The sequence below is a fragment of the Oryctolagus cuniculus genome, chromosome 5 (assembly GCF_964237555.1).
Source record: "Oryctolagus cuniculus chromosome 5, mOryCun1.1, whole genome shotgun sequence".
NCBI classification, from domain to species: domain Eukaryota; kingdom Metazoa; phylum Chordata; class Mammalia; order Lagomorpha; family Leporidae; genus Oryctolagus; species Oryctolagus cuniculus.
This window is the reverse complement of record NC_091436.1, coordinates 34888527-34913319: the sequence shown is the minus strand read 5'-3', so window position 1 is coordinate 34913319 and position 24793 is coordinate 34888527. Positions and strand designations below refer to the sequence as shown.

At 39.9% G+C, this 24793-nt stretch overlaps 1 protein-coding gene across 10 annotated transcripts in view; it reads left to right on the top strand.

Moving 5' to 3' along the window:
- Positions 1 to 24793, top strand: part of TBPL1 (TATA-box binding protein like 1) — a 38612-nt gene that overhangs the window by 10926 nt on the left and 2893 nt on the right. For 6 of the 10 annotated variants that reach the window (XM_051854312.2, XM_008263540.3, XM_002714832.4 and 3 more), the window contains 3 exons: positions 20281 to 20459; positions 23581 to 23663; positions 23829 to 23892. In XM_051854312.2, the coding sequence (XP_051710272.1) occupies positions 20325 to 20459; positions 23581 to 23663; positions 23829 to 23892 (282 nt within the window). In that variant the 5' untranslated portion in view covers positions 20281 to 20324. The remainder of the gene's footprint in view (positions 1 to 20280; positions 20460 to 23580; positions 23664 to 23828; positions 23893 to 24793) is intronic. The other 4 variants (XM_070073539.1, XM_070073538.1, XM_070073542.1 and 1 more) reach the window with 1 other exon arrangement.

Below are 24793 nucleotides of genomic sequence, written 5' to 3'. Positions count from 1 at the left end.
AGCCAATGATGACTCAGGTGCTTCAGTCCTTGCCTCCCATTTTGGAGACTTGGATGGAGTTCCTGACTTCTGTCTTCAGCCTGGCCCAAACCTGGTTTGGGGGGCATTTGGGAGTAGACTCAGATGGAAGATAACACTCGCTCTCTGTCACTCACTCACTCTGTTTTTTGAATAAATAAATCTTTCAAAAAATAATTTTTCCAGCTCCAGGAAAGTTGAAAGACCTTCCGTAGAACATCCCTCCTAAATTTTCTCTTCTGTCTTCTTGTTTACTTCCTTTACGACACAGATCACTTTCACTGATTATCTCTGTTATTGGCCTGCTTATGTGCTCTTTCTCCCACTGGAGCATAACTGCCACAAATATTCCTTGTCATACTGTTTTGTTGTAACCTAGATTCCCAGTGTTTACCCACAAGGCATGTTTCCTATCAGTTGCATAGCAAATGTGCAGTTATGAGTCAGTTTGTTAGTTAAAGGATGGGGAAAGGGCATTGTGGATGCATAGTAAAATCTTGAAAGGTTCTGTTGCAAGAGGAATGGTGTATAAGATTGACAATGTTAAAGGGTGTTGGAAGTGGAAGATTAGGTTATAAAAAGATGATTGAAGGTGGGAAGTGCACTGTATTGCAAGCCAAGCAAGATTCTATTTTGTCCATCTAAGAGAGCCAAGATATGTTTCTTTAAGTAGGGATGTGGCATTATTAGGAGGATAATTCTGATTAGGAAGATAATTACCTTTTTGGTAGATGGACTAGATCATGGCTACTGGAAGAAAGCAAGAATTCCAATTAAGAACTATAGCTGGTGACAGGGGCCAGAGCCTAAAGTAAAACACTGTTGGTTTGGTGCTGGAAAAAATGCTGGATTAGAAGCTAGCTGGCATAGAAGAAGAAAAATAAGAGGTGAAGTGTGATCTGAAATTTCTGATTTAGATGAGTTTGTTTAATGGTGCTCCATTTGCTAAAATAAAAGAGCAAATGTTTGTGATGGAATTAAGGACTTTTGTTTTGATGTGTTGGTTTAATTTATAGGCCTAATAGTTATTGTATTAGGCCTAATTGTTGGGAAGATAGATTCTGATCACTGATAGGTCAGGGTTAATGTAAGCCAGCAGTAAGCCTTAGAAGCAATTGAAACCTGGAAAACTTTAAGAGGAAATGAATTTTAGGCAGTGGTTTATAACCTGCAAGGATTTTTAACTCATTTGAGAATGTGGGGGGAAAAAATGACCTACTCAGGAACACATACAGATTCGTGGGTATATAACTTCAAGGGGTTTGCCACCCCCCCCTGCCCTGGGAACTTTTTATTTAATGAGTACAAATTTCTTAAGTACAGCTTTAGGAATGTAGTGATTCTTCCCACCATACCTGCCCTCCCACACCCACTTTCACCCTAGCTACACTTCCTCCTCCCATTCTGTTAAAACGCATTTTCAATTAACTTTATGCACAGAAGACCAACTCTATAGTAAGTAAAGAGTTCAACAGTTTGCACACACAAACTGAGAATAAGTTTTACAGTTATTTCTCATAATTCAACTCATTGAGCAAGGAAGGTTTTTTTTTTTTTAAAGATTTATTTATTTGAAAGTCAGTGTTACAGAGAGAGGTCTTCCATCCACTGGTTCACTTCCTAGATGGCCACAATGGCCGGAGCTGCACCAGTCCAGAGCCAGGAGCTTCCTCCAGGTCTCCCACATGGGTGCAGGGGCCCAAGGACTTGGGCCATCTTCCTCTGCTATCCCAGGCCTTAGTAGAGAGCTGGATTGGAAGTGGAGCAGCCGGGACTAGAACGGGCATCCATATCGGATGCCAGCGCTTCAGGCCAGGGCATTAACCCACTGCACCAAGGGGCTTCTTAACATCTAGAATCTTACGAAGCTTTTCAGGACTGTTTTTGGACTCCATTCAAGAACTTTCGATTTAAGAAGCAGAGAGAGAAGTAGTTGAGATGGGAGGAAAAGGTGACAAGAGAGAATTTTGAGTATCAGAGGTGCTCAGTACTTTATGCTCTGGAGAGGTCTAGTAGAGAGGGAGTTTTAACTGCAGTTCAGCAGTGAGCAGTATAGAGGCAGAAGGCAGATTGTGGCAGTTTAGAGCATGAATCAGACTTTAGAATAAGGTCTGATAAACCAAGTGGAAATCTTGATATTCTCTTTGATAAACAGAACTGATGGAAAATATAGCCCATTTTAAGGACTTAGAAAAAAGGAGATTCCATCCTTTCAATTGACTTGTGATGTTTCTGCCCAGTGGTTTCTACTGACTGCCCACTAGAAACATCTTGGAAATGTTTTAATAATTAGGGTGGTTCCAAAGTCAGTTAAATTAGTATCTCTGGGAGGTAAGTTGCTTTTTGATTTCTCTTTTGTTTCTTTTGTTGTGTCTTTTAATAGTTAAGAACCTATGTTCCTATCAAAAAACTTTCTTATCACTCTTGTGTGTTCTTTTTTAAAAAAACCCTTTCATTTACTTTTATGTTATCATCAAATTACTCTCCTGATTTGTACTAGTTTTTAAACTGTGTTTTAGTCTTTCTCACAGTCTTCAATCTCAAGTTAAAAAAAAAAAAGCTGTCTTATCACTAGCCAAGTTTTCCATGTTTATCTTTTCAGAGTGACACATTTTATTAGTCACCTTTTTATTACCTGTGGGGAGCAACTCCGACTAGACTAAGTTACTGGAATTAAGACTTATTCTATGCATCTGCTCTCCCACAATATGGCGCTGGGAGAGGAGTAAACAGCTTCTACGCAGCTGCCTCTCGCCAACTTGAGTGATGACCTGCAGGAGCTGATCCTGCTCCTGATTGGAGGAGAGCAGCATACTCGGCGTGTGGGTAGCAGAGTTGGGATTGGTAGAAGAGGACTATAAAGGAGGAGAGAGAGAACATGCACCAGGAACACCTGAGGAACATCTGAGCAGCCCCCGAGAGAGCCGGCCGGCCGGCGGTGTGCCGCTCCCCCGCGGAAGTGGGGAAAGTGGCAGGGGGAACCACCCTTCCACGGAGGTGGAAGGGTCGGTAGCCAACCCAGGAAGAACCGAGCAGCAAACCCGGGGAGGGCCGAGCAGACAAAAGAACAGCGCAGGGTCCTGTGTCATTCCTCCACGAAGAGGGGGAGCGACATAATGGTGCCATGACTCGGATAGGAAGCCTAGGAGGGAAGAAGCGGGAAGAAGTGGGAAAATACCAGAGAGAGAGACTAGGGAAGAGCCTAGGGAAAAGCCGATGGAAAAAGTGCCAGAAGAAGTTAGGATTGAAAGCGAAAGTGAAAGCTTGAGGAAACATAGACTCGGATGCGGACTATGGCGGGGAAGCTAGGAGATTAAAAGCGAAAGTGAAAGCTAGAACAAACAGACTTGGATACGGACTGTGGGGAGAAGCCAGGAGAAATGAGAGGGGAATATTGTTGGAAGAAAAGTTAGGAAACATACCGGGTAGAGAAAAATGTTAGGGAGGATGAAGCCACGGGGGCAGGCCGAAGCGGAGACGGAAGCTAGGTTTCGTCAAGTCAGCCCGGGGAGCAAAAGGCGAAAAGCTAAAACCAGAGGCGGAGACGCGTAAGCTAGGTTCGAATCCGTCAGATTAGCCCGGGGAGCAAAAGACGGGAAGCCAGCCCGGGAAGAACCAGCAGCAAACCCGGGGAGGGCCGAGCAGACAAAAGAACAGCGCAGGGTCCTGTGTCGTTCCTCCACGAAGAGGGGGAGCGACAATTACCTTTACTAAAGTACCTGAAGAAGAAGGCTAATTTGGCTTACCGTTTTGGAGGTTCACAGTCTAAGATTGGGTGGCTCTGTCAGTCTGTTAAATGACAGAGGCTAGCAGTGGTGGAATGTGTACAGAGGAATGATCACATGGGGAATCAGGAAGCAGCACTACACAAGAAGCATGCTCAGTTACATAACAAACCCTCTTGCAAGAACTGTCTTCCCAAGGCCAGCCCCACAATGACCTAAAGACCTCCCATCAGCCCATCTCTCTATGATGCAGTAATTAGATCAGCTGTTAACATAAGACTTTGAGGTTCAAACATTTGCATGAGTTTGGAGAGCCAGATCTTGTTCAATTCATAACAGTAGCTTAGTCAGTTACACAGATCTGACCAGTTCTGAGTAATATAAAAAATTCTTAGTGGTGCTTACATGTAGAAAAAGTATTAATTCTAGAATTGTTTTAAGTATGTTAGCTTTTATTTTTTATTTTACTTATTTTTGCTGTTTTTCAATAAGACAAGTTTGAGCTGTGTGTTACACTTTTACCTTTCTTAAAATGGCATTCATATGTGATGTCAACCTTAAACAGGCTGTCTGTTCTAGTATAGACATTTTATGTGAAAGATACCCCTGCCAAAGCAGGTGAAAGGACACTATCCCAGTGGGAAAGTTCACATATTGTGTTTTCAGCTTGAAGTACTTTCTCTGGATTTAATCCTTGATGAGCTGTCGTGGGTTCCATTTGGAAACCTGCATTCAGGGCCAGATGTTTGGCCTAGCACTCAGTGATGTCCACATCTCCTGTCAGAGTGTCTAGGTTAAGCCCCAGCTTGCTTTCTGATTCCAGTTCCCTGCTTCTACATGCCCCAGGAAGAAGCCCAAAGTGGTTCAAATATGTGTGTTCCTGCCACCTTCAAAGGAGACCCAGATGGAGTTGCAGGCCCCTGTCTTCAGCCTGGCCTAGCCCTGGCTGTTGGAGACGTTGGAAAGTCAATCATCAGATGGAAGACCTCTGTTTTGTCCCTTTGCCTTTCAAATAAATCAATTATATAAATATATAATATATATATTATATATATATATCTAAAAACCTGCATTCACATTCTTCTAATAAAAAACAGAATACAGAGAAGTTTGGTCTTACTGTATGCCAACCCTGACACCAACCAGAAGATAAAATGCATTTGTTGAATAAATTAATAATTATACTTGCAAATAAAAATTTTTTTGAAAAACATGCTGTTTTAATAGCATTAGTTTAATAGCCAAATTAATTTCACATACTGTGGTTACTTACTATGGACATATATCAAGATTCAGTGTAAAGAGATAAAACTTGCTAGTTGTTTCATTGCCACTTCAAAATAAGAAAAATGGGTATACATGTAAGACCTGCTCAGGAAAACTGATACCTTACAGCTTAAATGAAATAAACATCATAAACTTTGGTTGTGATTTAGTTCCAAGTCTGTTGTACTTCTAGTTTTCCTGCCTTTGTGGATGCCTAGCTAAGTAAAGGTTAGTAAAATGTTTATTTTGTGTATTAGAACAGTCAGGTTCTTTCCTTGTGTTTCCTGTTTTCCTCACCACCTTTCCTATCTCTTTCCCCTCAAAAACTGCACAGTCAACAACTACTATTTCTTTTGGTTTAAAAATGATTTTGTTACTGTTGGCCGGCACCACGGCTCACTAGGCTAATCCTCTGCCTGCGGTGCTGGCACCCCGGGTTCTAGTCCCGGTTGGGGCGCCGGATTCTGTCCCAGTTGCTCCTCTTCCAGTCCAGCTTTCTGCTGTGGCCTGGGAAGGCAGTGGAGGATGGCCCAAGTGCTTGGACCCTGCACCCGCATGGGAGACCAGGAGGAAGCACCTGGCTCTTGGCTTCAGATTGGTGCAGCGCACCAGCCATAGCGGCCATTTTGGGGGTGAACCAACGGAAAAGGAAGACCTTTCTCTCTCTGTCTCTCTCTCTCTCTCACTGTCTAACTCTGCCTGTCAAAAAAAATTATTTTGTTACTGTTAAGAGGATTGTTTTTTAATTCACCATTAGGTAGGCTTTTTTTCAATACTAACTTCACTTACCAGATACATCAAAATTGTGTTCTCTGTTTTTACCCTTTGCTTTTCAACGTGAAGGAACATGATCTTGTTTTGTGTTCCAAAGCTTGAGGACTGCAATGCGTAACTACAAATCCTTTCCATTTTTGAACATTTCTCTGCCCATGGAAGGTGAAGAAAGGAGATAATAATAGTAACAGTGAGAATAGTTAGATTCTTTGAAAAAATTATTTATTTGGGAGGGAGAGAGGGAGTATGAGCATGTTTCCATCTTCTGGTTTACTCCCCAGATTCCCTGAATGTCTGACACTTGGCCGGGGCCAAATCTGGGAACCAGAGCATTATCCACACATGGGTGGCAAGAACCTAATTACTTGAGCCATCCCTGCTACATCCCAAGGGCTGCATTAGCAGGAACCTGGAGTCAGGAGCCAGAGCTGGGAATTGAACCCATTTACTCCAATGGGGACATGAGTGTCTTAATCACTAGGCTAAGCATCCACTCCAGAATGTTTAAATGTGATTGCTTGTCATGTGCAGATAACTGTCATAAGTGCTTTGCGTGAAATTTCACTGAACTTATAGAACACTGATATGTTCTATTATGAGTCTTATTTTACAGGTGAGGATATTGAGACACAAAGTACAAGTAACTCACATTTAACATATTGGCTGATAAACTGTAGTCTAGATTTAACCAAACAATCTGCCAAGCTCTTGAACATTAGTGTGTGTGTTTGCACATTGCTTTTTAATAATCTTAAGACTGTTAAGTCCCATGGACATTTTGTTGAATGTGTATAGTGCCTTGGGAACTGTGCCAAGGTTGGGGTACAGAAATAAGTAAGATTTGATCGTGCTTCTGAGGAGCTTATTGTCTACCAAGGAGATGTGGATATGCAATATTTCACTACAGTGTGTAAAACTGCCATGTACAATATGTACAGGTATTGTACATGGTATGTACAATAACATGTATTAGAACTCAGAATAGGAACACTTTCTTGGGCTTTGGGTTCAGATTTATTCCTTTGATGTTTTTATTTCACCCATTATGATGTTAAGTACTCTGTATACTAGGGTATCCAAATTTTAATTTCCAACCTAGATTTAAATCTGTCCTGAACTGTGGCCTCTTACCTGATCAGCCCCTCTGTATCTCATCTCAGATATCTCCCAAGTTTCTTCACTTCAGTGTCTAAAACAGAATGGTTACCTGTCCTTCCCTGGACCTCCCTGCAAATCCACTCTTACTCTAGTGTTTCCTGTGTCAGTAAATAGTGTCTCAGGCTACAAACCTGGAGTCAGTCTCCATCTCCATTTTCTGCATTCCCTTATCAATCACAGAGTTTTGCTTACTCTGTCTTCTAACAGTGTTTCTCCTATCTACTACTTTCCATCCTCAACCAAGACTATGACTGTGGTCCAGACTGTCTCTCAACTGGACGACTTCCATTGGCAGACTGGATTTCCTTACTCATTCTTGTCTTTCAGCCCATTCTTTCATTGCAGGCATGATAGTGATAAATTTTTAAAATACAGATACACATGTCATTTCTTGCTTCTCTTTAGCTCACCATTGCTTTAGGAAGAAATAAATTTATAACAAGGCCCAGAAGGCATGATTTGATACCTCCATGCACTGCCAGCCTACATCTGCACCTTTTTTCCCTTTCGTCTTCCCACTCTAGTGATGATGGCTCTCCTTCAGGTCTGAATAATTCCTACTTTCAGTGCCTCAGAGCTGAAAACACCTGCTATTTTCTCTACTAGGTCTTGTTCACAGCTGTCTCTACCATGGGGTTCAGTGCTTAGATTTCTAGTTGATTTTTTTTTGGATTTGATTGAATGTGATGCTGAGCTGTAGAACAAGTAAGGCGTAAGCCACATTGTCAGCAGAAGGTATAGATTAAGCAGCAAAGCCTTAACATTCTTTACACATATGAGCTTTTTAAAATCAGTACGAAATTTCAGAAAAGAACAAGATATGACACAGTTAACCTGAAAGAAATATAAGTGGCTAGTAATGTTTGAAAAATTTGCCCTCATTAGTATTCAAGGAAAGTCAACCCAGTGTTGCTGTTTTTTTCTATCAGGTTGTCAACACTTTTATAAAAACCTTTCATTGACTGATAAGACAGCATAGGATCTCAGTCATTCTTTCTGTGTATGGATAAGTGTACGAATGTAGCAAACTAAAAACAAATGCCTATGTGAGCACAGAAAATAAATTTTAACAGTAATTATTATTGTGATAGGATAATGGATGATGTTTTTCTTTGAATATTATATAATCAGAAAATAGCATGTGTCCCTAAAAATTGTGTGTTAAAGCTATTTGAAATGTTAAGAAATCTCTTCAACATAAATTTTGTTTTTACATACTAAGGAATCAGGGTGCCAAATTTCTCATATTTCAAGTTGGATCTCTAAAGTAGATTGGAAGCAGAATAGCTGGGACTGGAACTGGCACTCCTGTGAGATATGGGTGTCCCAAGTGGAAGTTTAACCTACCATATCATAACACTGGCCCCTAAACTTATCTTTCTTAACACATTCACTTATAAAATTAGTATCATTTAAGTCTTCACCCTACCACCTTTTAGGCAGCTTTATCAAATATCAAATAGTTTTCATTGACTGAAGCATAGAATTCATTCCTGTTTACTGTTGTGTGTTCTTTAAAGGTGACTGATGGCAATCCTCAGAGTTATTGTTCATTAATTTCCTTTAAAAACAGTATCTCTGTGACTCTTGGTAATAGATTTAAAATCCTAATGATTCATTTTGATTCAGGTTATTTGCATCATGTGATGCAAGTTATTTGCATGAACACTACCTGTTAACCAGTATTTGGTCTTGGTATTTTAGATTGAGTCTCTAGTAGGTAGCAACTCACAAGGAATCTTCAAAAAGTTCATGGAAAATGCATATTATGAAAAATATATATGTGGATTTCTGTATTGTTACTGTTTTTGAACCAAAACAAACTTGTATTAGCTTGTTACAGCAAGTCTAAATGGGATCTAGTCTGAGACACCAAATCAGATATCAGTACGAAGAGAGCCTATCTCACAGCAACAAGAATTCTGTTAATATTAAAGCAAGAACATCAAATTTATACTGAAGGTTATGTGGCAGAATGCTGAAATCATTGATGCCTTACAAAAAATTTATGGGGGGCCGGTGCCGTGGTTCAATAGGCTAATCCTCCGCCTGCGGTGCCGGCACACCGAATTCTAGTCCCAGTCGGGGCACCGGATTCTGTCCCAGTTGCCCCTCTTCCAGGCCAGCCCTCTGCTATGTCCTGGGTGTGCAGTGGAGGATGGCCCAAGTACCTGGGCCCTGCACCCCATGGGAGACCAGGAGAAGCATCTGGCTCCTGGCTTCAGATCAGTGCGATGCGCCGGCCGCAGTGCGCCAGCCGCATTGGCCATCAGAGAGTGAACCAATGGCAAAAGGAAGACCTTTTTCTCTGTCTCTCTCTCTCTCACTGTCCACTCTGCCTGTCAAAAATAAAATTAAAATAAAAAATTTATGGGGATATTGCCCCAAAGAGAGCAGCAGTTTACAGGTAGATAACAGATTACAGTTTTGGGGGAGGATACAGTATGGAAGTTGATGCTAAAGTGAATTTTTGAGGAAAAATTAATCTTATTTGTGCTGTAATTGAAGAGAACTGATGACTAAAAGCATAAATAATAGTCAACACCACAGACATCCCAACTCATTCAGCTTACAAAATTCTGACTGAAAAATTCAAATGTTGCAAACTTTCTGCTTAATGAGTGCTAAAGCTGTTGTGCCCAGATCAGTTGCGGACAAGAGCAGCTTTCCACTAGACAGAGAAAGAGAGCTCCCATCCACCAGTTTATTCCCCAGACGTCCACAATGCCTGTGACTGGGCCAGGCTGGAGGTGGGATCCAGGAATTCACTCCAGGTCTCCCATTGGAGTAGCAGGTACACAATTACTTGAGCTATCACTGCTGCCTCCCAGAGTGTGCATTAGCGGAAAGCTACAGCTAGGAGTTGTATGGAACTGGGCAGGTACTCCAGTGTGGGACTCGGGCATCTTAACTGCTAGGCCAGAACATGTGGAAATATGAAATAAGATTTTTAACATGGCATTACAAGTATGTAGACAGAGCAGTAGCTACCAAGAGGTGGAAGTGATGTAGTCAAAGCCAAAATGGTCCGACTCGGAGGTCATGGCAACAGTTATTTGGTACGCTTATGGTATTTTTCTTTTTGACTCTGCCCTGAGGGCCCAAGAACAATAACAACTGCTTAGGAGACTAAAAGAAAACCAAAGCTGGAGCCAGCATTGTGGTGTAGCCAGTTAATCCTCTTCCCGCAATGCTGGCAGTCCCAACTGCTCTACTTCTGATCCAACTCCCTGATAATGCCATTTTCTGCACCTGGGAAAGTAGCAGAAAATGGTCCAAGTGCTTGTGCCCCTGCACCCCTGTGGGAAACCCAAATGGAGTTCCAGTTTCCTGATTGCAGCTATTTGGGGAATGAACCAATGGATGGAAGATCTCTGTGTCTAACTCTGCCTTTCAAATAAAATGAATAAATCCAATAAAAAGAAAACAAGTTTTGCAAAAAAAAAAAAAAAAAAAAAAAGCCTGGGAAGGCTTCCTCAGAGAGGCCTTCTGTACCACAGCAAGGCTTCTGTTCATTCTGCTCATCAAACCAGGATGATTATGCTGGGTTTTCAGGAGCCATCATAAGGCATTCACATTCTGACTTGGCCCCTTCTGATTTCTTTTTGTTTCCTAGTCTTAAAACTCTTTAAAGGGCAGCCGATTTTCTTCAGTTAACAGACTGCATTGACATAATAGAATTCCCAGGAGCCTCAGTTCTTTTTTTTTTTTTTTTCCTTAACAATTTAGTTATTGAAGTGGGGGCAGAGGGGAGAGTGAGTTCTTCCATTTGCTCGTTTACTCCCAAATAGCTGCAACAGCCAGAGCTGAGCCAGACAGAAGCCAGGATTCCAGAACTCCATCCAGGTCTCCCAGTTGGACCATCATCCACTGCTTTCCCAGGAAAATTAGCAGGGAGTGGGATCAAAAGCGGAGTAGCTGGGATCTGAAATGGCTGTCCAATGTGGGATGCCAGCATTGCAGGCAACCCCTTAGCTCACTGTGGCACAGCACTGGCCCCACCCCCTCAGTTTTGTAAGAATGGACTAAGTGGCTGTTATCCTCACAAGAGTATATGAAGTTGATGGAGCATATGTTGAGAAAATAGTTAATATTTTTTTATCCTTTAATTCCATTTTTTCAGATGAACATTTTAAAGTCCCATTGTATGTAGTGAAGGTAGTTCAACTAGAGAGTTGAATTAAGTTTAATATTATTGATGGTGTTGTACATCAAATACTTTTGCTTTTACTTAAGCATTTCGTAAATGTTTTTCATAATATATGGGTGTTATAATGTATAACCTTTTCCTTTAGAACATATGAGGTTTTTTGTTGCCAGACATACTGTTAACAAAATTTTTTTTCATGTGATTAGACTACAAAACTGGCAACTCTGAGGACTAGTTTCTAAAGTATAAACTTGTGTGCCATGCACAAAATGCCCTCATGATAGGGAAGTCACCTGCGAACTAAGTTAGAAGCTATTGCTGTAGTTCATTGTTGCACCTAGCTTTCACACAGATGCGCGATGATGAGAAAGGGTTCCTTTCAGAATTGGAGTAATAATTTGCCTAAACATGATAGTTCTAGAATTAAAATGGAAATACAGTATATAATTCTTAAATTTGTCTGTAGCGTGTCTCCATCCAACATTAGACACTTGGGATTTTCAGTTAAATAGGATCTTGGAAACCATCAGCCTGTTCTTAGCTAAAAGAAGAGTCTTAACATTACTAGTTCATTTTATGACATTCCTACCTCCCTTTTTTCGTGACGCTTGTCTTCTGTGGAGCCTACTACTTTGCATTGTAGGCATTTATTCATGTATTTACTTAATTTTGGTTTAGCTTCATGAAATCTTACACCATGTGACTTTATTTGACTGTCAGATTTCCCTTTCTTTTGGTATTTGAGAACTGCTTTCTTTTGCCAAATGTTCTGAAACTTTTCTAACATTCCTATCTATTTTTATATCTCCTACTTGCCTCCAAGTGGCTTGGATATTTTAAATGTGCCAGTAGCCAAGAAGCTATTACTTCCTTGAATGAGGACATACCTACTAAACCTAGTTTTGTTAGTTTCTTAAAAGTATTTAAGACAGTTATATTGTCTTAGTATGACCTCTTATGAAGCCTTTTTTTTTTTTTTTTTTTAAGAATTGTTTTATTTATTTGAAAGAGTTACAGAGAGAGGTCGAGACAGAGAGAGAGAGAGTCTTCCATCCGCTGGCCCACTCCCCAGATGACCGCAACAGCCAGGGCTGCACCGATCCAAAGCCAGGGGCCAGGAGCTTCCCCCGAGTCTCCCACGTGGGTTCAGGGGCCCAAGGACCTGGGCTATCCTCCACTGCTTTCCCAGGCCACAGCAGAGAGCTGGATCGGAAGTAGAGCAGCCAGAACCAGAACCGGCGGCACTTAAGGCCAGGGCTTTAACTCGCTGCACCACAGCGCAGCCCCTGAATCTTTTTTCTTAGGAAGCTTTAAGAAATTACTATGGGGGAAGAAGGGCAGGTGCTGTGGCATAGCAGGTAAAGCCACTGCCTGTGGTTCTGCCATCCTGTATGGGCACTATTTCGAGTCCTGGCAGCTCCAATTCTGATCCAGCTCGCTGCAGGTGCACCTGGGGGGGCTGCGGAGGATGGCCCAGTTACTTGGGGCCCTGCACCCATGTGGGAGATCTGGATCAAAGTCCTGGCTCCTGGCTTTGAATTGACCAAGCTCTCAACGTTGTGTCCATTTGGAGAGTGAACTAGCTGATCCTCTCTCCTCCCCCTGCCTTTCAAATAAATAAACCTTTTAAAAAAATTGCTATGGAAATTTATAGACAGAAATGTAAGAACATTGGTGTAAAGAATACCTCTCCATCAGTCACTGAAACAGAAACATGATATTTTGTCTTAAAATCCGATAACTACTGTCTTTGTCTATGCAGCATTTCAGAATACGTTATCCACAATTGCAGACATTTGAGAGAATCATCTGAAACAATCCAGATCTGTGTTACTGAGTTCAGATGGGCAAATATGCCTGTGCTTTAAAATACATTCCCCCTTGAATATTTTAGTGTACATGTCTGAAAAGTAGGCATGTTTGCATAACCACTCTCCTCACCTAACAAAAGCACTTAATACCATCTGTCACTCAGATCCAGTCAGATCCAAACAGATCATTCAAATTTCCTTCATTTAACTTTTACTGGTTTATTGGAACCAGTATCCAATCAAGAACCAATAATTATATGTGACATACTTTGCCCATTTTAAAAAAAGACATGTGTTTTAGATTTATCAGTGTTTTATTTTATTGGTAGTACTTTTTTGGACTAGCCCAGGAATCAGCAAACTTTTTCTTAAAGGGTCACATAATAAACAGTAAAAGGCTTGTGGAGGCATTGTTACAAATACTCAACCATGACATATAGTTTTTATGAAAACACATGAATGTGACCATGTTCCAATAAAACTCATAGAACAAGTACTGTAATGTGCTGACCCCTTCCTAATGTCTTATGATCTTGGGCCCCTGCACCCACTTGGGAGACTCGGGGGAAGCTCCCGGCCCCTGGCTTTGGATCGGCGCAGCCCCGGCTGTTGCGGTCATCTTTGTTTTTTTTTATTTTTCTTCTCATCTGTCACTGTTGCTGTCATCAAGTTTTGCATCAATTTATTTAATACTGTTTAGGTACAGTATTAAATTCTCTGTGAATCTTCCCAACAACAATAACAGTTACCATTAAATGAACACATACTGTGTGCTAGGTACTTGACATAATCATATTTAATCCTTAAAAGCACCCTGGGAGGTACAGGAGTACACTAATTGCAGAAAAGAAAATGAAGATTTAGCAGGAGATTGTGTAGTTGATCCTGTGTGTCACCTAGCTGAATGTAAAACTCTAGGTCCCACAGATCCCTGTTTTTGTAAGGTTTGTGCTGTACTATCAGGCGGATGTGAAAGAGAAAATGTTAACTTTACTCCATCTGGATCAGTAATGTGTTGGAATCAGAATACAAAATGTCTGTTCCTTAATCTGCTATTTGGGAGCTTTGTAAAGAACAGGAGATTAGCGCGGGTGTGTTTGCAAATTGCTCCATTACCTGGTGCTGCCATTTCTCAGATCATGGATATGGTAATTGGTGTGGTTAAGCCTGTGAGACTCCTCCTTCAGTGTCCTCAGCTGCAACTTGCGTATACTTTATGTAGCTAGTTTCCATTTTTCTGTATTCTGAGTTTTATTTAGCTTTAAATAGTTTGCTCTTACTGAGGCTTTAGGGCTATTCTGCTTTGTTTTTATGACAGTGTTTATTGTAGCCTTTCAGTTAAAATATTTTTCCTGGTTTGAAAAATTGAAGTTTAGTAGTCTTTGATGCAATTTGTCTTAAAAACCAGGAGGTGGCAGTGTTTTTTCAGGTGATGATTTAAGGATGCAGTAGGTTGTAGTTGCTGGACACGTTTTTGATTACCACTAGAAAGTCAGCAGACCTAAAATATGGACTGTATGTTCCTGTCCATAAAATCATTGAGAGCCAAAGAAACTGTTTTCATAGCAAGAAAATGACATTTTCCTGAAAGTAGGACAGCTGCATATACTTTTTATTAGAAGTAACTCTTGACAAATCAAACCTTTACTAGGTATTTACTTGAAAAACAGTATAAAGCATCTTTAAATCATATTTCTAATAATTGGGCCATGGACAGTGGAAAATTATTAATATATCAATATACTAATTATATTAATATATTAATAATTAAAATAAAATGAGAAATTAATTTTCTTATGGTAAATGTACTATGTACTTTTTTTTTTTAAGCAGGCTTTACCAAAAAAAAAAAGTCAAAGGTGGGAGCATGCATTTGGCCTCATGGTTACCACACCAGTTAGGGTGCATACCCCATATCAGAGTGCCCCAGTTGCATCCCTCTCTGCTGCTCCTATTTCCAGCTTCTTGCTGGCAGTCCCTGGGACACAGCAGTGATGGCTCAAGTACTTGGTTTTTTTGCCACCACGTGGTTGACCTGGATTGAGTTCTGGGCTTCTAGCTTCAACCTCTGGCTGTTGAGGGCATTTAGGGAGTAAATGAGGGGATGGGAGCTATTTCAGTCTCTCTCTCTCAAATAAAAAATTTTTAATTGAAAAAAGTAAGAAGTCGCTCTGATGTGCCAGTCCACTGAATGGCATGAATGTGAACATTTTGGCAGATATAAGTATTTAATGCGTATATAGACACATAAACCAAAATTAACTCATCAAGCATGTAATACATTTTTACTGTAATGCACATTATGGTCTTCTGTCTATATCCATGTAGCTTTATAATTTATAAAAATTTATTTGGCCGGCGCCGCAGCTCACTAGGCTAATCCTCCGCCTTGCGGCGCCAGCACACCGGGTTCTAGTCCCCGTCGGGACACCGGATTCTGTCCCGGTTGTTCCTCTTCCAGGCCAGCTCTCTGCTGTGGCCAGGGAAGGCAGTGGAGGATGGCCCACTGCACCCCATGGGACACCAGGATAAGTACCTGGCTCCTGCCATCGGATCAGCGCGGTGCGCCGGCCGCAGCGCACCAGCTGTGGCAGCCATTGGAGGGTGAACCAACGGCAAAGGAAGACCTTTCTCTCTGTCTCTCTCTCTCTCACTGTCCACTCCGCCTGTCAAAAAATTAAAAAAAAAATTTATTTAATAGTCTGTTATAAAACTATGCTGTACTTGATGTAACCAGTCTCTTTTTGGTGGACATGTAGGTTGTCCTTGTTAACAAAATTGTAGTGAGTAATTTTGTTTATATTTTGCTCAATTCAATTATGTCTCAAAATGCATTCGTACCAGTTAACTACAGTTCTACATATGTGAATGCACATTTGTGACTATTTGAATACACATTGCCAGATTATCTCCTGTAGGAAATTTTTGTACCAAATTATAAGAGCATGTTGATTTAATTAAACCTTTATCAGCACTGTTTAATATTTGCCAATATGTGTAAGTGGATCTCATTCTTATTAGCATTTCCTCAAATAATAAAATAATAAAAACATGCATCTATACATATGTACATACACACACACACACAAGGGAAAAGAACTTCTATATAAATAACTATCCCAAGAAAAGTAATAATGGACATTTAAATATTGCTAGAGTGAAGGAATAAATACATATTAGGAAGATATTATATATATACAACTTAAGTCATACCTTAAACATGCTAGATTATAATAGTCTTAAATATTCATATAAGAAAAAAGTTTTTAACTTTTTTTAACTAAAATATTAGACATTCCACTTAAGTACTTTCCAATATAAGAAATTAGAAACAGGGTAGAATAAACCTATGGAAAGAATAAAATTATGAACATAGACAAAAATTTAATAAAGATGATCAGCTGCTAATAGTTCTTTGAAGAAACTTAATGAAGTAGAAAAATCTTTTCAGCGGTATTGAGGTGGGGGTACAGAAATAAGTGGCGCTAGAAAAGCAGAAGGATGCTACAGCAGAGATGCACTATTAAAAAATCATGAATAATTTGCCTAATAAACTTAAAAATTTAGAAGAAGTGGAAAATTGCCTAGGAAAATTTCATTTAGCAGAAGTGACACAAGCAGAAATGGAACACATTGGTTGTCTTAGAACTCTTAAAGATATCAGTTGTTTTAAAACTTACCAAGAATTAGAAAGGGTAAAAAATTATGCTAATTCTAATGTCTCTAGTATAACCTTGATACTTAAACCAGGTAAGACATTATAAGAGTAGTGTGGCTAATTCTTTTAATGAATATAGATGTATGAATCCTAAGTGAATTATTAGTAAATCAAATCCATCAATGCATTTTTTAAATGGCACCTTAATTGGCATTAGGAATTATATATGTAAAAAGTTTAAGAGAAATATATGAGTAATGAAATACCAATTGAGAGTAGAGATTTTCTCTGAAGGGGAGGAATAAGTATGATTTGGAAGAAGTGCATTGTAGGATTTTGTTTTTTTAAGCTGAATGGCAGACATTTAAATGTTTATTGTAGTGTCCTGTCGTTTTGTGTGTCTTCATATTTCATCTTGTAGTACTTAGTAGGCTTAACAGCTTTGTGAATTTAAATCTAACTTTCAAATGTTGTATTTTTTTGTGAAGTTTCTTAAACACATTCCTCTTGAGGCCGGCGCCATGGCGCACTAGGTTAATCCTCCGCCTGTGGCGCTGGCATCCCATATGGACCCCTGGTTCTAGTCCTGGTTGCTCCTCTTCTATCCAGCTCTCTGCTGTGGCCTGGGATAGCAGTGAAGGATGGCCTAATTGCTTAGGCCCCTGCACCCGCATGGGAGACCAGAAAGAGACTCCCGGCTCCTGGCTTTGGATCAGCATAGCTCCAGGCATTGCGGCCATTTGGAGAGTGAACCGATGGAAGGAAGACCTTTCTCTCTGTCTCTCTCACTGTCTATAAACTACGTGTCAAATAAATAAAAATAAATAAATAAATAATACCTTCTTCTTGATGTGCTATACAAACTAATAGAAAAAAATTATAAATCACCTTTAAACAAAATATGCCACATACACATATTCATGGATATTGTGTTTTATGAATTTGTAGGGAAGAAAAAGACTGTTAGCTGTTTTACATTCCTACTAAAAGAAGTAGCTTTCAAAGTAAAGTTTCAGCCCAGGTAACAAGTGTTTTACAATTAAAAGAAAGAGTTGGGACTGGTGTTGCAGTGTAGCGAGGAAAGCTGCCAGCTGTGCCACCTGCATCCCACATGGGCACCAGTTTGTGTTCTGGCTGCTCCGCTTCCAATCCAGCTTCCTGCTAATGGCCTGGGAAAAGCAGTGGAAGATGGCCCAAGTGCTTGGGCTCCTGCCATCCACATGAGAGATGCAAATGAAGCTCTTGGCTCCTGACTTTGACTCTGACTCTGACTCCGACTCTGACTTTGAAATAAATATTTATTTCTTCATATAATGTTTATTCTTCAATAATTGATTTTTGTAGTTTATCCCTAAAGGATGTATGACAGTTTAGATTTGCCTGCATATGACCAAAATCCAACAGAAGGGGAATTGATTTTTCTGTTACACATGGAAGGTCTATAGTTAAAAGGCCAATAAAGATATTAACAGAGTCAGAGACCCAGACTAATTCTGTTTGATCATCCTTATCTCATTGTCTCTTGGTCCCAAATGGCTACTTGAGCTCCAGCTCTCATTTAAACTCCAAGTAGCAACAGTGAGGAAGAACAGAAAGACAAAGGAATTCTTGCTGGCTTAGTTGGTCCTTTAAGCAGACTTCCCAGAGAAGAACAATTTAGTTTTATATTTCCTTGTCCAGAACATAGTCATGTGGCCACTTGGCTGTACCAGTTGCCAGGGAACCTGAAAACTGCAGTGTATTATTTCTGCCGCAGTGTACCTGGCTAGGCATCTGAGTTTTTCTGTAAAGGAATGGTAGAGTACACATTGGAATAAGCAACCAGGAGGCAGTACCTTACAGTTATTCCAGTTTTTCTTAACAGGAAAATAGCAGAAAACCTGGTGGTATCTAGGTAGTACACTAACTGGGCTATATTATACTCATGGGAAGTGATGCCAAGAAATCTGATCTGCTTGTTGATTTAAACTTCGTTGATAACCACTGTCATTGGCTGAGTTCTTACTTACCAGATATATATGCTAAGTATATTTCAACATTATTTTATGTAATTCTCACAACACCACTCTGTGGTGAGTGTGTTTCATGTTTAGGTGAGAACACTGATATAATTTGGCTGAGTTCTTACAGCTAGTTAGTGATGTGTAAGGCATTGTGTCTGCCTCATATGACCAGTGGTAATTGCCTCTGCCTCTGTCCATTAATCCCAACTGCTGCCCCTGCCCCACAGGGGTACATAAAAGTGATTTATGGAAATCAGACAAGGAACGGAATATAATACATAGTTAAAGGGAATGTGGGGATAGAAGATGAGAAAATATAATAAAATTGGCATCCATTTGGTATACAGAATTGAATGTTATTTGGTCCTATAGAAGTTTTAGAAGTCTTGCCCTGCTTTGTCTTGCTTTGTATAAGAAACTAAAACGTAGAAAGAAGGCATTTTCTTCATTTTGGATTCTTTTTTTTTTTTAAGATTATTTATTTGAAAGGCAGAATTACACACAGAGAGAAGGAAAGGCAGAGAGAGAGAGGTCTTCCGTCCGCTGGTTCACTCCCCAATGCTGCATGGCCAGAGCTGTGCCGATCCAAAGCCAGGAGCCAGGAGCTTCCTCCGAGTCTCCCACGTGGGTGCAGGGGCCCAAGCACTTGGGCCACCCTCTACTGCTTTCCCAGGCCACAGCAGAGAACTGGATCGGATGTGGAGCAGCCAGGTCTCAAACCAGCTTCCATATGGGATGCCCCATTACAGGCTGTGGCCTTATCTGCTACACCACAGCGCCAGCCCCCATTTTGGATTCTTGGTATCTTCATTTTCTTAGTCACATGTTAATTTGAAAATCCTTATAATAGAATACTGGTTTTCATAATGTGGCTCCAGAGGATCTTTAAGATGACTAGAGTATATTGTTAACTATTGGCTGATTTGCAAGGAGAGAAGACAGTTAAATAAGCTAAATAATGGTCATATACTTAGTAAAAACTAGAGCTTGCTTATTTGTCTATATAAATGTTCCTGTCATGATAATCTTGAAAAACACATATGAGAGGATTCCGATTTTGATAACATCGTTTTGTGCTGTTTGATAGAGCTTCCTCCTTACACGTTTGTGAGCTCCTTGAGGACAGAAGACTTTGCCTTAATCATTTCTTTCCTCCGGTAACTGTAGCATTTAGAAGGTATTTAGTGAGTAATGAATGAAAGGCTAGTAAATAAAAAAGTCTGTTAATAAATATTGTAGATATTATTTCTGTTTCTTTAAACATAATGGGTCAGTTACTTTACCTGAAATAGAGAAAAGTGGGTCAACATTTGCATAGCCCCAGCACACTGTGTGAGATAGGTTGCAGTGGTTGGATACTGGGAACTGCACAGTCCATCCCTGAAACATGGCGAGTTGAGGAATCACCTTAACTGTGGTTTGACCTGGAACCTGGTGGTTACAAAGGCAAGTAGCCAGAGATAAGTCTGGCAGAGTCCTGGCATGTAAAAGTTACTTAAAAATTTAAAGAATAAAAATTAGGTTCAGATTTTAAATGGTATTCTGTGGCACGTTATCTTTCAAAACGTCATTTTTAGTGGGGAAAAAGAGCGAAATGATTTGATTATAGTAACATTAAAAATACATAAATTCATTTCTTAATTTTACTCTCAGGATTATTTCTGAAAAATAAACAGAGCATTGGAGTTCAATGACTTTATTTTGTTGTATTTCTCAGGATGTGATCTGCGTGGTGGGAAGCTGAGTTTTTAAACTACCCCAATGGATGCAGACAGTGACGTTGCATTGGACATTTTAATTACAAATGTAGTCTGTGTTTTTAGAACAAGATGCCATTTGAACTTAAGGAAGATTGCTTTGGAAGGAGCAAATGTAATTTATAAGCGTGATGTTGGAGTAAGTATCTGTAGTTTAATAGGGGTACTACATGTCTCCTTTTATGCTGCTGTGAATGTTATTAGAAAGTATTCATTCTTCAAATAGTATGTGAGTACCTAACTATGTTCTAGTTGTACTTGATACAGTTGTAAACCCTGTAAAGGAGACCCCTCCTCTCATGAAGGTGGGAGATAACCTTTTCCATTCTTAGTGAAAAACTCATTGGTTACAGAGACATTTTATTGTTTTCTCAGTTTCTTTAAACTTGAAGAAAGAGACCTTCGTATTTTCATGTATACTCATAAACGTAATTTCTGTAAAGTGTTGTAGTGTGTTGTCATAGTCCTCTTTTTTTAGATGAATATCTTTTATTTATTCTTTTATTTATTTTTAAGGTTTATTTACTGCAAATGCAGAAAGGAGAGAAAATCATCCATTCACTGGTTCACTCTCCATAGGACCACCACAGTCAGGGCTGATCCAGGGCAGAGCCAGGGTCTCCCAAGTGGGTGGGTGAGGCCTATGCACTTGGGTCATCTTCCACTGATTTCCAAGGTGTACTAGCAGAGAGCTGGGTTGAAGTAGAGCAGCAAGGACTTCAATCAGCACCCCCAGATGGGAAACCAGTGTTGCAAGTGGCAACTTAACCCTCTGTACCACCACCACACTGGCCTCAGTTGGCTTTGTTTTTCAATTAAATTGCTGAAAATAATATGGTTCTTATCTTAATCTAGACAATCTGAATTTTAGCTTTTGTTAAACCTGTAGTATTTAAAATTTTTAGTATTAATAAGTATTAATTGAGATTAACAATGTAAATCACAATGAGTGTTTAAAATTTTGTAAACACCTTATAAGCCAAATATTGATGTGATCTATATTTTATACATTTATTATGAACATTAAGGATAAACGAAGGCTGTATTTAAGCTCTAAAAATTAATACCAGCATACCTAGCGATCATTAGTTATTAGTATTAGAAACTAAGTAAAAATGACGGGGCGCCGGATTCTGTCCCGGTTGCCCCTCTTCCAGGCCAGCCCTCTGCTGTGGCCAGGGAGTGCAGTGGAGGATGGCCCAGGTGCTTGGGCCCTGCACCCCATGGGAGACCAGGAAAAGCACCTGGCTCCTGGCTCCTGCCATCGGATCAGCGCGGTGCGCCGGCCGCAGCGCGCCGACCGCGGCGGCCATTGGAGGGTGAACCAACGGCAAAAGGAAGACCTTTCTCTCTGTCTCTCTCTCTCACTGTCCACTCTGCCTGTCAAAAAAAAAAAAAAAAAAGAAACTAAGTAAAAATGAATTAAACATGATTACAGTTTTCAGAGACACGAAATTAAAGATTTTGAAGTTTATCAGTAATATAATTTTTCCTTTAAAAAAGAGAATGAATATATCTGCTAAAATATTTTGAAATGAAAATGCCTAACACTGCTTTTGTACTTGAGAATAACATACAGAACAGAAGTTTTTCTGGGAATGCTAGCTGAAAATTTTGAGTCACTGGACAAGTTAGTGGTAAAAAAAAAAAAAAAAGTTAAATGCCCACAGATTCAGATCAGTGTTTCTCAGTCACTTGTGTTTGAAATTTTGTTTTAGTTCAAATTTCATCTTCATCTTTGGTAAACTTTGAACTTTCTAATTTGAAAATATGACACCCAGGGCCGGCGCTGTGGTGCGTCAGGCCATGGCCTGCAGCGGTGGCATTCAAGTCCTGGCTGCTCCATTTCTGATCCAGCTCCTTTCTGATGCTCCTGGGAAAGCAGCAAAGGCTGGCCCAAGTCCTTGGGCCACTGGGTCCATGTGAGAGACCCAGAAGAAGCTCCTGGCTCTTGGCTTCAGCCTGGCGAAGCCCATTTGTTGTGGCCATCTGGGGAGTGAACCAGTAGGTGGAAGATCTCTTTCTCTGTCTCTCCTCTCTGTGTAACTCTGCCTTTCAAATAAATAAATCTTTAAAGAAGAAAAGAGGCCAGCTCGTGGCTCAATAGGCTAATCCTCCCCCTGCGGCGCCGGCACACCAGGTTCTAGTCCTGGTTGGGGCACCGGGTTCTGTCCCGGTTGCTCCTCTTCCAGTCCAGCTCTCTGCTGTGGCCTGGGAGTGCAGTGGAGGATGGCCCAAGTACTTGGGCCCTGCACCCCATGGGAGACCAGGATAAGTACCTGGCTCCTGGCTTTGGATCAGCGCAGTGTGCCGGCTGCAGCACGCTGCCTGCAGCGCGCTGGCCGCAGCGGCCATTGGCGAGTAAACCAATGGAGAGAGGAAGACCTTTCTCTCTGTCTCTCTCTCTCTCACTGTCCACTCTGCCTGTCAAAAAAAAAAAAAAAAAAAAAAAAAAAGAAAATATGACACATGGCAGAGGAACTCAAAAAGTTTTAAGCAGAAGTGTCTGATTCATTCATGTGTTATATATTATCTAGTAAATTTTTCTTTCTTGTGTGTGTAGTAAACATCTTTATAGATCAAAGTTGCAGTGAAAATTTAAATTCATATACTATCTTGGAGCTTAGTTCTTAATCTGTTTATATTCTGTAGGTAATAATAGTTTTAAAAGACTTTCATATCTAAGGAATCTGAAACTGTGTTTCCAGTTTCCACATTTTCTTGCACTCAGAATTGCCATGTTGAACTGGAAGATACAGGGTAAAGGTTTGATGGGAATGAAGCAGAATAAAGCAAGCCTAGAAGCAGAGAGTGGTGAAAGGGTGGGGGTTTCAGACTAGGCAGGGGAAGGCCCTCCTACCGTGTGACACCTGGTGAGAGCTGAATGAAGTGAGAATGTTGAGAGGAGAGTATTTCAAATCAAATTAACAGCTGTTGCATAGTTCCTGAGATGTGAACAAGGTTGGCACCTGTGAGAATACATGTAGATTCCAGTTATGTGACTAGAATGGGATAAGAGTTGAAATGTTGGTATACTTGTATTATGTTGCTTTCAGGAATTTAGTGAGATTACTATAATCCTCGTATTTTGGAGTAAAATGTTCCTCGTATTCAAAATTGATTTTTGAATGGGTGATTTGGAGAACAGTTATTTCAATCTTAGATAAACTTGGAATAATATTTGTAATTAACTTGACCACGTAGAGCAGAACCATCTATGAGAATTAATGCTTACTAGTAATCAGATTTTTTTTTTCCAGAAAGTATTAATGAAGCTTAGAAAACCTAGAATTACAGCCACAATTTGGTCCTCAGGAAAAATTATTTGCACTGGAGCAACAAGGTAAATGTCACTTGGGTTTTTTATTTTAATTTTTTAATTTACCCCTCATGGAAAGGACGTTTTCCTAGACTTAAAAACAAAATCATGTGAAAATCTGTTATTTTCCTCAGTGTAAAATTTATTTTCCAACTAATGTATGCTTTTTTTTCCCCCTTAAAACCGTAGTGAAGAAGAAGCTAAATTTGGTGCCAGACGTTTAGCCCGCAGTCTGCAGAAACTAGGTTTTCAGGTAACACTTTCAAAAAATACCCAAAGATGGAAAGGGTGGAGAGAATGCTTAATGGGTACAGGAGTGCCACTGGACAAGAGGAATAAGTTCTAATATTTACAGTACAATCAGAAAAGTATGGTGGACAAGAATTAATTGAATATGTCCCAAAAGCTTATAGAGAAGATTTTGAGTATTCCTAGTACAAAAAAATGATATGTATCTGAGTTTATTGATATGCCAGCTTACCCTGGTCTGATCATTGTATATTCTGTTCAAATTTTGAAATATTGCACTATATCCCCTAAATATGAGTGATAATATGTGTGATTTTAAAATAAATGTTTAAAAATCCAAGCTGCAAGTATTCAAGGGTTTATTTTTGTAAAATTAAAATGTTTAATTTATTTAAATTAAGGAAATGACTGCAGAATTGTTCATATGGTTGAACGTTTCCTAGGTTTTTTTTTAATGGCATTCTTTAGTGTGAAAATGTGGTAGCAAAACTTGGCCATATAGATGTTTATAAAACATCCTGAATTTTACCCAGATTCCTTTCCCATGAAGAGACTTGTTTCCTTACAAATTGGTTTTTTAACTCTTTTTTTCACCTCTCACATACACACAAATTTTTTAAATCATTTCAAGAATGGTAGGTCAGGATAATGAGAATTGCAGGGCCTATTGACAGGGACACACTGGGTGGTAGGCTCTCATACATGCAAAGTGACTCTTATTGGCATGTCACCCTTATCAAATGTAATTTTGAAGAGATATAATGTTGAATAAAACTATTGCACATTATGGTCTTGCAGGATCATCTGCAAATGATGAGTAAGTGAAAGGTAAAGTTGAGAAATGGTCTCTGAAGAAGAGAGCCAGGCTTGTTGGGGATTTGAAGACGTTTGTAAAAACTGTGATG